Source organism: Myotis davidii, unplaced genomic scaffold (genome assembly GCF_000327345.1).
Source record: "Myotis davidii unplaced genomic scaffold, ASM32734v1 scaffold221, whole genome shotgun sequence".
Lineage (NCBI taxonomy): Eukaryota > Metazoa > Chordata > Mammalia > Chiroptera > Vespertilionidae > Myotis > Myotis davidii.
This window is the reverse complement of record NW_006293349.1, coordinates 3,923,008-3,935,172: the sequence shown is the minus strand read 5'-3', so window position 1 is coordinate 3,935,172 and position 12,165 is coordinate 3,923,008. Positions and strand designations below refer to the sequence as shown.

Genomic DNA, 12,165 nt, shown 5'->3' with positions numbered 1-12,165 from the left:
GTGTGAGCCTCTCCTGCCTCCTCAGCAGCGCTAAGGAGGTCTGACTGCAGTTTAGGTCCTCTCCCCGCTGGCAAGTGGACATCTCCCGAGGGCTGCCGGGTTGCCAGAAGGATGTCTGATTGCCATCTTAGGCCCAATCCCCCGGGGAGGGGGCCTAAGCCAGCAGGTGGTCATCCCCTGAGGGGTCCCAGACTGCGAGAGGGCACAGGCCGGGCTGAGGGACCCCGCCCCCCCGAGTGCACAAATTTTTGTACACCGGGCCTCTAGTATATATATAAAAGCCAAGCAACCAGAATGACCAGAACAACTAGTCACTATGACGTGCACTGTGGATAGCCAACTGGCCCAATCGGGGGCCGGACTGACTGGCCAACCTCCTACAGCCCCTCCCCCGAGCCAGCCTGGCCCTGATGGCCCCAATCAGGGCTGGCTGGCTGGCAGGAGTCCTTACCCGTGCATGAATTCGTGCAACGGGCCTCTAGTGTGTGTGTGTGTGTGTGTGTGTGTGTGTGTGTGTGTATAAAATTTATCTATCCAGACATTTGCGTTGTCTCCACCTTGGGGCTCTTGTGACTAAAGCTGCTATGAGCATTGGTGTACAAGTGCCTATTCAATGCTTGCACTTCCCCTGGGTGTCTTCCCAGAGAGGAATTGCTGTAGGTGATTCTGCTTCTATCTGAGGCCTCTCCTGCCCTGTTTTTTCTGGCGGCGGCACTATTTTACACCCCACCTCCCACCCCCCAGCAATACACCAGGGACCAGTTCCTCCCCAGCTAATGCTTTTTTGTGATTTGCATAACTGCATCCCAATCTCTCTGAAGTGGTATCTCCTGGTGTTTTGATTTGCGTTTCCCTACTGAATAGTGATGCTGAGAAACTTTCCATGTGTACAATTTAATTTTCAAAAATCTTTCAATGCTTATCACTGTGGAAAGATTTATCACTGTAAAATGTGTGTGGTAGGAAGGTAGACATCTTACTTAGTTGTTTCCTGCTGTGTAATAACACTTTTTTTTTTAGGGAGGCAGCTTCTAACAACGAAACCATGGCAACCATTCTTCTTCAAAACTTGCTAATACAACTGGATGACCAGTTAGGTCGAGTTTCCAAAGAGAAAAACCTGCTCTTGATTCACAATCTGAAAAGAATTCGGAAAGTCCTGCAGGTGAGAATGCATTCTACTTTTTCCAAATGTTCAGCTTTTTAAGGCTTCGATTCAGTTTACAGAAATCAAATATGTACCCATATGTTATTTTCAAACCATATTTAAAAAGATAAATTCTTGAATTCTCTTGCCATTTTGAATTTCGTGCTCAATTTTTTGTTTGTTTTCCATGAAATTTTGAACCTGAGATGCATTATCTGTGGGGAGAGTGAGTGTGATGTACATGGGACTGTTTGGAGGTTATGGTCAATCCTGATGACGCTGGAGCAGGGGTTGGAAAGATGTGGCCCCCTCTCCCCCTGCCTCCCCCCATCCTCCCTTGCCTTTGTCTCTTACATAATCTCAAGTTAGTGTTGTTCCCTTCATAGGTGCAGGCCTTGTGTTGTGTGTTTTCCAGGTTTGGTTCAGATCTCACCTCCTTCACAAACATTCTTTGCTGCACTCCAGCCCCTATCCCACAGGGATAGGCAAAGCGCACGCTGCTCCTGAGGCGCCCGACCTCCCTGTACCATGTCACCTAGTGTGTGTGGGCGGGGGAGAGAAGGGGACATTAGCATGTCTTCGCCCTCACACCGTGAGGTCCCTGAGGCCGCCTTCAGCATTCAGCCTGAATTCCCTGCACCCGCTCCAGGTGGGATGCATAGTAGAGGTGTAACCCTTGTTGGTTGAAGGGCGAGCGGGTGAATGAGTGGATGGGGCCCTGAGTGTTGAAGGACAGGCGGCCTGAGCTGACCCCGGGAGCGAGCAGGGCCTGCTGGGAGCCTGGGCTGCCGTCGTGTTTACCGGGCGCCTGTAGAGCATGTGCCATGTCTCAGGGAGGCGCTCTTGAGGCCCATGCTTCCGCCCAGTATATTCTCAGAGAATGTTAGCCACACGATAAAGGACACGTGCCGGAAGCTATACCATTTGTGAGGGGGACACGGGTATTGTTTTTTCTGATTGGCGTTTGGGCGGCCCTGAGCCACCTCGGCCCCATAGTGCCTTACAGGTGGACAAGAGCCATTGGCCGGGGCTGGACAAGAGCTTGTGGGCAACACAGCAGGGTCTTGGGAGCATCAGGCAGGCCCTCTTCATGGAGATGAGACCCTACCTTAGCCTCAGCCCCACCAGCTCAGGGCTCTCCTGCGCCCACTGGAGCCGGCGGGCACGCCGCTGCCTACAGGCAGATGTGGCCGCTGCATTTCTGTGTACAGCCCATGACTGAGCATCGTATGCACATTTTTAAGTGACTGAAACAATAAAAATAAGGAAACAAATAAAATGCATTTGTGATGTGAAAGTGACGTGAAATGAACAGGTCTGCATTTTAGTGGAAAGTGGCCACTCTCCTCCACCTTGGCTGTGGCTGCTTCGCCCGGCCCCGCTCAGGTGAGCGGCCACTGTGACTGAGGGCCCCAAAGCCTAAAATAGACGTGTGTGTGTGTGTGTGTGTGTGTGTGTGTGTGTGTGTGGAACTGATCTTGCCCTTCATGGGAAAGTTTGCTGACTTCTGGCCTAGAAGCGAAGACCCTACACTTTGCTGAGGGGCAAAGATGATGAAATGGCAGTGCGTGGCCTCTGAGGATTCTGGGTCTCAAAATATGACCGTGGACAGATCACGTAATCTTTCTGAATTCTCATGTCTATCATATAAATGAGATTAATTGTTACCTACCTTTTGAAATTGAAAGGAAGACTGGGGCTTTGATTCTGGAAAAATACTGGCCCCCAATAAATGTTTCTTGCTGATAGGGGCCTTCTTAGTATATCAGGGGCAAATGGATAGCCCATCGGTTTTTCTGGGTGGGTCTCAGATTACAAGGAAGCTTGAGACCCTGAAACTCCCAGTCCCATCCCAGCTCCTCCCACTCCCATCCCAACCCCTCCCACGCACATTTCAGCTGAAGCACAAATTCTTCTGTTTACGTCACTGGTCCTTTTGCATTTTGCCTCTGTAGACCTTTCCCAACATCCCTGCCCCAGAAAAATGCTCTACTCCTTGTTCCCAAACACCCCACGCTCACTCTCGAATGATCTGAGCTCTTGTCCACGACGGTCCCCTGACCGGGGGTGCTCTGCCATCCCCCCCCCCCTCCAGTCCCATCCATCCCGAGAGGAGCCTGGAGGTCCTGATGGAGCAGGAGGCTCTATTCTCAGCCTCCACGGGCGCGGGCTGCAGGTAACCAGCATCTCCTCTGGCCGGCCGCGTCTAAGCAGGTCACCTCCTGACCTCCTTCTGTGACTCTCCCCTCCCTCTGTGGTTCCCACTGTGGTTCCGCTACAAGCTGGGAACCCGAAAGTCGTTTGGTTCGTTAAGGCCTTTTGAATTGACAGAAACACTTGCTCTTTCTTTCTGGTGCTTCTGCCTGTTTCATCTTAGAAGCTCTTGTTCCTGGACATTTGTATTAATTCAGAACACGGTGGAAATAGTAGTAAAGAACATCGTCAACCAGGTCTTCCACCTCAACACACCTTCTTTTTAACGTGGCATGTTCCCAGGGGTGCTGTTTGTTCTTCTGTTTTGGTTTTGGATAAGCCAAGTCTTTGGGAGAAAACACAGTGCACCCCAAAAGGAGAAAAAAAAACACCAAAAGGTCACTGACACCGTGTTTATCTGGTCTAAGTATTGTCATCCTCTGGGATTTTAAATACAATCTATTTTAACTATTATAGCAAAAAAAAAAAAGCAACAATATGGAACCAGGAGAACTAAGCAGGTATAAGGTAGATTTATTTTCATTTTTTAGAGGAACTGAAGTCTCCAATTTCAATTTTAACTTTTCTATTGGATATCACACCTACTTCCAGTAAGATTTTAGAATGGCTTCTCATAAAAGACAAATTAAACCAAATCACTGACGCAGGAGTCGAGGCAAGCCCTGAGCTGGGGAGCTGGGAGCAGTGATGTCCAGCTGGCTCAGCCCCTTCCAGGGAGGGCCGCCTCAGTCAAGGTCAGGAGCAAGGACTTCCTGCTGCATCCTGGCTGTGACTTCCTCCCTGTGTGTCCCAGGGCAGGGCGTTTGCACTCTCCGGCCTGAGGCGTGTGGTAGGGCTGTGTGAGGGTTTACTAAACACAAGGACCTGCCCCAGGTATTGCAAGAGCGCTTGGTCCCGCTCTCGGACCTTTTTTAAAAAAGAAATACACACACACACACACACACACACACACACACAGTAGACTTTATCTTTTAGAGCAGTTTTAGTTTTATAGAAAGACGGAGCAGAAAGTTCTCCGTGCTCCCACTCCATCCCCGTCCTCAGCTCTGCAGCTCTCATGGCTGCCGGGTTGCATTGGTGTACTGCGTGTTACGGTTATGAACCTACTGGGATATGTGACCGTATCCCCAGGTTCACTGCCTGTGGTTTCCGTTACCTGCAGCCAACCGAAAAGATTACATGGAAAATCCCAGAAATAATCCCCAAGTTTTAAATGGCACACCTGCCATTCTCAGTGCTGAAACCTCGCAGGTCCTACTCTACCTGCTGCAGATGTAGGCTCCCCCCACCCCCTTTGCCCGGCGTCCCCATGCTGAGTGCTGCCCGCGCTGCGCACTAGTCTCTTAACTGGCTCGGTTATGTCGGGTCGCGGGGCTGGGTCCTGTAGGCGTTATTTACTTGGCCGTGGCCCACGCCCGGGAGCAGGGATGACGGCAACTTGCATTTGCCCAAGAGAAGCCGTCAGTGCTTCCTGTGAGTGGACGGTGAGGCCAGCAATCGGTTACGCTGTGTGGACGAGAGATCATCTTCACAGGACTTTTACCACAGTATATTGTTATCATGGTTCTATTTCATTATTAGTCATTGCTGTTCATCTCTTACTGTGCATAATGTGTAAGTTAAACTTTATCATAGGGCTGTACGTAAAGAAAAAAACATTGTAGAAACGTCGTCGATGCACTCTGGTTTGACTTGGGATTTTTTGACTTAGGGTATGCATTCAGTAGACATTGTACTTCGAAGTTTGAATGTTGATCTTTTCCTGGGCAAGCGATAGGCACTACAATCCTCTCTGTGACGCTGGTCATGAGCCACAGCTCCCATCAGCCACACGATGGGGTAAACACGGGTAGTCTACAGCGTAGTCATTGTGTTAGATGGTGTTGCCCAACTGTAGGCCAGTGTAAGGTTCCGAGCACATTTAAGGCAGGCTAGACTAAGTTCTGAGTTTTAGGAGGTTGGATATATTAAAGGCATTTGGATTTATGATAGTTTCCATCTTACAGTTGTGTATGCAGGTTTCAGTCCTATCTGTGATTTCAGGCATCCCCAGGGGTCTTGGAACACACCCATTACAGATAAGTGGGGAATACTTATTATAATTTGTTTATCCATTTTTGGCAATTGTGAATAAAGCTGACATTAACATTTATGTACAGATTTTTGTATGGGCATGAGTTTATCACCCATTCGCAAGTTACCAAACCTCACATACCAGTAATATATATTTGTATTGATTTCAGAAAAAAAGGGAGAGGAAAAGAGAGATAGAAACATCAATGATGAGAGAGAATCACTGATTGGCTGCCTCCTGCACGCCCCCCACTGGGGATTGAGCCCACAACCTGCGCATGTGCCCTGACCGGGAATCAAACTGTGACCTCCTGGTTCATAGGTCAATGCTCAACCCTGAGCTACACGGGCCGGGGCCATATCACACTTTTTTAAAAAGCTAGCTGCTTTTTGTACTTACCAGATCTTCATAACTTACCAATCTCTGTCAAGATTTATTTTGGGGGGAAATGAGTATCTCATTGTGAGAGAGTGAGAAATGAGAGATGGCTTGATGGTTTTAGTTTGGATTATTACATGGATATTAGGTCTGGAGAGGGAGGTGGGATCACAAAGTGAGTCTGATAGATTCTAAGTGGAGTGCAGTCGGAAGGTGATGGGAAGTTACTGGAACTGGTAGGCTTATATACTTGCCTGTCTCCTCCGCAAGACTGTGGGCTCCTTGGGTGCATTCATCTCTGCCTTCCCAGCATCCACCAGGGGCTCAGTGTTTCATAAATGAAGAGTTGAGCTGACAGTGAATGTGGGTACTGCCTTGTTGCAACCAGTATCCCTCACCAAACTGAGCCAGTGCCATGTCGTTATTGCAAATGCTGCTTAGGGTGCATCAGTGCAGTTTAGATTATAACATGTTCTTGCTGAAATCGGCAGTTTTTAAGGATGAAGGGGTTGGCTTTGGGAAGAAGCGTTTTTAGAATGTGTGGCACCTGTGAGAGAAGGTCAGGCTCAACACCTGTGAGGGAAGGTCGGGTTCGATGGACCCGCTGCAGGAAGAGCTGAGAAAACCGCTCAGAGGAAGGAAGGAGACCCTGGCCCTCGGGAATCCTGGAGACCGTGTGCGCCCTGGGGAGAGCAGAGAGGGATGAAGTGAAAGGGAGCTGGAGGCAAATGTCCTTCACCTGGTCACCACAGGAAACATTCCCTTGTCACGGGAGTGTGTCACTGTGGTTGTGTCGGTCTTTCACATCAGATGGACGTATCATAATCTAGCCAGGTCTCTAGAAATGGGCACTTTGTCTCCAATGTTTGCTCCATTATATATTTTTTAAAATATATTTTTATTAACTTCAGAGAGGAAGGTAGAGGGAGAGAGAATCATGATCAGCTGCCTCCTGCATGCTCTCCACTGGGGATCGAGCCCTCAGCCCCAACCCCGGCACGTGCCCTGACTGGGAATCAAACCATGGCCTCCTGGTTCATAGGTCGACGCTCAACCACTGAGCCATGTGTGCCGGGCTATTCCAATACACCTTTATAAGCACAATGAAATTTAAAACCGTGTCATTAGTAAGTGCTATAATCATCACTCTTCACTTCTATAATTGGCATCTCACACCATTCATTCTCCCTCCTCCATTTTCATCTTCCCGTGAGAAGTCAAAGGGCAAAGACGGGCCCCCCAGGATGTCCCCTCCTTTGGTGTTTAAAACCACAACGGAACCACCTCGCTCTGTTTCCTGTTATTCAAAATCTCCAGGGAAGGGCATTGCTCGAGCAGACTCCGTGGCCCTTCCAGAGGCTTAGCGACGTGGCCATCAGGCATCGCCTCTTTTGTCACCCTGCTGTCACTTAAACCCCTCTTCTCGTTCACTCCTCAGTGGACAGAAGAACTTACCAGTGACTGGAAGAACATCTGTTCTTACTTTTGAAACATGGTTCTCCATGCTTACAAGACAGAACCTGAATGGGTGGGACTTGAATCTCCCATGTCTACAACGCTTTTCAGCTCATAGCGATTAGCAAGGTTACTCCCCAACCCTGCTAATCAATGAAGCATGTCCTTGTTGGTAAACTGTTCTACTGAAGGCCCTTTAATACTCAGGGGAACCACTTTGGTTTCAGTTTTTCTCTCAGCGGCCACCGTTCAGAAGTTATTAAGCCTCAAACCACACAAATTGAGAGCCATGGAGGTGGTTTATCTCCGAGTCCTATAGGTTATACCTTTTTGCTGATTAGCTTAATAACATACCTACTGATTTTAAAAGAACTTTCTTGTTACAAAAGTGATGCATATCCAATAAGAAAATTCAGGGAACATATATAAATAAAATGGGAAAAAATAATCTGTAATTCCATCTTTAACTGATAACCACTATTAATTTATGGTATATTTCCTGCTAATATTTCTACTCATACAGTAAATATTTTTAATTTATTTTAAGAATTATTATTGTCTTATAACTTTCTAAGCTTAATACATTCACTTAAATAATCAACCAACCATGGAATGGTATTCTATGAGATTAAATATTATCTTTTTAGCAATTCTCTCATTAATTGGACATTTATAGCTTTTTTCAACTTTTCACCAATATAAACAAGTGAAGGAAACATACCAATTTTTAAAACTTTATTCATATTTATGCTTATTCTGTTAGGACAATGGCTATTAACTTCATGCATCAAAATATCTTGCAAAGTCATTGTTTTTAATATAACTGTACACTGTGACATGAGTGTAAACTGATCTATTAATAAGGATTGCGCTAGTTACTGTATTAACTAAACTGTTAGGCAACAGACTTTCACTTACCTTCACATAACAGTGTGATGCTGGGTATTCTGTAGGTCAGGGTGGCTTCCCTTTTCATTCCTTTTTAAAAAATATTTTTTTTTATTGATTTCAGAGAGGGAGAGAGAGATGGAAACATCAATGATGAGAGAGAATTATTGATCAGCTGCCTCCTGCCCACCCCACACTGGGGATTGAGCCCACAACCCGAGTATGTGCCCTGACCAGGAATCGAACCTTGACCTCCTGGTTCATAGGTTGATGCTCAGCCGACCAGGCCCCTTTTCATTCTGATTTGGGGATCCGAGTTCCCTCCATAATGTGGCTAGGCTTTTCCAAAGGGGGCTGGATGTCTTTGGAGAGAGAGAGGAGAGAGGGAAAGGGGCAGATCATGAAGTCATAGCCACATCTGAGATCCGTTGGCCTAGACACAGCACACGCTGCCTGCACTCCAAGAGCAAGAACTGGTTACATGCCTCCCGCACCATGTAAGGGATGCCGGGAAGGGTGATCTCTACATGGGTTGCCACTTCCACTTTCCAGGACATCCTGTGGGGAGGAGCTTTGGAAGGCAATTAGGTATGTCTGCCCCATTTGGTAAAGCCATTTTGGAGAGCAATTTTTCCAATATCAAAGTTAAATGTGACTCAGCAATTCCATATCTGAACATTTAGCCTACAGAAATCTTCATGCAAGTAAGAGAGGGTACCTATACAAGAATACCTGCTGGCTTTGTCCATCTTTAAATGTCTACATGGTTATATAAATTGGGTTAGTTTCTTGCATGCTACACAACTATTAAAATATTAGGTCTGAATATCTGGAGGTGAAAGAATGACTATAACATACGTTAGTGAATGAAAAAAACACAAAACACCGTGTCCAGTGTGATTACCCACAGGGGTGAGGAGACAAAGTGGAGGATGCCACTCTCACCAATTTTTAACTTTTCCATTACTTGAAATTTAAAAAAAATAAGCCAAAATTACATGAGAATTATCACAACTCAGATTCCCAGACCTCACCCCAAATCTACAGAACCAGAACTTCCAAAGAGTGGGGCCCAGACATCTGTAGTTCATAAAAGCTTCCCAAGTGATTCTGATAAGTTAGCCGTGTTGAGCCCACAGCTTGAGGACACATTCCTGAAAGTGTCTTTACTACGTCAAAGGGTATGGAAAAGATGAAGGCTTTTGATAAGAGTTGCCAAGTGGTCCTGTAGTGATGTGCCAATTCACGTTCCCACCAGCAATGCGTACAGGCTCATTCCATCCTCCACCCTGAGTGGTGCCAAGTGTTTTCGTCTGCCAGTTTGAGACATGAAAAACGGTGCGTCTCATTGATGTGGACAGAAGTGCTAGTCTGTTGTGTTTGGTTCTCTCTGGGGTATGTTTTGTCGCATCTGTCTTCTTCATAAATTGTGTAGATAGATTCATTCTCCCAAGTTAATGTTTCATGATAGAAATCACTTGGGGAACCTGTTAAAAATGGAGATTCCTGGCCCCCTGCTTCCAATGTTGATGGAACAGGCCAAGGATGACGTTGGGAATGTGAGTCGGAGGAGGCAGATTCAGGGTTTACAAGGCAGAGATGCATCAGGAGAGAAATAAGCGACGATGAACTTACGACCTGGGTGTTCTGCGTCTCTAGAACAGACCTTTTGCTCATGACGTGCCACGCCCTCTGCCCAGGGCACAGTTCATCTTTCCTCCCATCATCCATCCAGTGCCAGCCACGTCCTCTCTACGAGTCATTAAAATCCACATCGATTTCTCCCTCTTCCTCACTCGCCCACTTAGCGTCCAAACAACTCGTCCTGACACTTCATCACACACTGTAACTACTTTAGAAAGATGGGGATCGATTCACAGTAGCAGAGATGTCGTCCTGGGAAGGCTGTCGAAGTACCATTTCAGGACGAGAGGAAATGCCCAGGCTTACCGGGAAAATAATCCTGCAGTAAATTACCTCTGTGGGGACAGGAAATTGGAGGCAATGGCAGCACGATTGAAGGTGACATTTGGAGTCCGACAGCCTTAAAGAATTAGAAACGAGTGCTTCTCTGTCAAAACAAACTGGCACTTTTTCTCTTCCAAACGGGAAGAGATGAAAAGTCCTAGAGACGGCACAGGGCGGACGGTGGCCTGAGCAGCCTGCTGGTTTCTGATCAGACGCGCGTGGAAGACAGTGCCCCTCAGCCAGTGTTCTCAGCGTCGTCTGCTCATTGGAACCAGCAGAGACGTGTTTAAAGAGCAAACGGGCCCAGCCCCACCCATGTTCTGCTGAAATTGGGATTTGATTTTTTTTCCAGCCCCTCAGGTGATTAGCATGTGTAGCCAAGATTAAGACGCATGGACCAAAGTAATGCCAAACAAATCGTGTGTAGATCTCACATCTGTATTTCAGCATTCTTTGCCATGTTAAGGGGAGGGGATGATTTGAGTTGCTTTTCTAGTAGACGCGATGGGTTCCCAAAGATTCATATACTCTCTCCCTCAACACCCTTGTCATTTGTGAGAATCTGTCCACGTCAATTTACTTTCTTTCATTCAACAAGTATGGGTTGACGAAGCTGTCTCCCAGGAGCACTGCTGGTGGCGTGGATAACGTCTCCTGGTGCGTGCAATTCCCAGCGCGCAGAAATTAAACAATGCAGGTGATCGCACTGGCGTCTGCAAGCTGCTTGGGTGTCCTGCTGTGGCCAGGAGCGTTAACTATGATGGGCCGTTCCCAGAATGCGCCACCTTGTCTACGTTAAATGCATACACTTAAAACACCTTTTCTGATTCCATGAGGCTATTCCTTCTAATGCAGTGATGGCGAACCTTTGACACGTGTGTCAGAAGTGACACGCGAACTCATTTTTTTGGTTGATTTTTCTTTGTTAAGTGGCATTTAAATATATAAAATAAATATCAGAAATATAAATCTTTGTTTTACTATGGTTGCAAATATCAAAAAATGTCTACATGTGACACGGCACCAGAGTTAAGTTAGGGTTTTTCAAAATGCTGACACGCCGAGCTCAAAAGGTTCGCCATCACTGTTCTAATGTGTCCTAAATGTACACGTATCGTATTAAAAGATACTTCTCTAGGCCACTCCCAGGTCTATCTTTCTAACCTGAAATGCCATTTCTCAACTTCCATTTGGCAACTTTTCATTGTGACTAAGAGGATTCTTCTTTATGGAAACTGTAGGTTGCAAAGTGATTGTACAGCAGCAAGACCAACTAACAAGGCTTGGTCCCGGTTGGAATTGCAATGGGTGGTCTGACCCCGCAGAGAAGGCGGGCCCAGACCACAGGCCTGCAGACACTGCTTGATCAAACCGTTTCCCCGGGTCAGCACCAGGGGACGAAGGCATGTGCGGTCTTTGCTTCTCATTAGAAATGGAAACAATGGGAAGGAGTCATCAGATGTCCGCTGTGGCCCTGGCTCATTGGGACTTTGGTTAGAGCATTGGCCTGAGGACTGAAGGGTTATGGCTTTAATTCCCGATCAAGGGCACATGCTCAGTTGCAGGCTTGATCCCTGGCTCCTGTCAGGGGAGAACTGGAGGCAACCAATCGATGTCTCTCTCACATGGATGTCTCTCACAGGGATGTCTCTCTCTCTCTCCCTTCCTCCGCCCTCCCCTAAAAAAAGAGATTTCCACTGTGCCAGCCACGGCCTTTCCCGAAGTCCTTCGTATTACCTATGAGCAGAGTATATTCCAAGGAAAGGCCGTTTTTCTGACAATCCAACAGGATTCAAAGTTCTTTCCATGACCGTAAGATGTATTTCAAATTTTCCATTTCTAATTACTAAAAGGAATACACTTCCATGCCTGTTGTAAGAAATAAATCTAAATACCAAGAGGGCACTAAAAATGTTGCCTTTTGAATGCACAAACGAACGTGTATCAGTGCATCCATTCTGAGAACAAAACATCGCAAAAGCGTTGATGCCAGCAGAGAGCACAGGCACATGACGTGGTGCCAGGGGGGTGGGGACAGACC

The 12,165-nt window shown here is 46.9% G+C and overlaps 1 protein-coding gene across 1 annotated transcript in view; it reads left to right on the top strand.

Annotated features, from left to right (window-relative positions):
- Positions 1-12,165, top strand: part of STAT4 (signal transducer and activator of transcription 4) — a 75,374-nt gene that overhangs the window by 1,841 nt on the left and 61,368 nt on the right. The window contains exon 2 of the mRNA XM_015566115.1: positions 1,021-1,165. Coding sequence (XP_015421601.1) covers positions 1,021-1,165 — 145 coding nt within the window. The remainder of the gene's footprint in view (positions 1-1,020; positions 1,166-12,165) is intronic.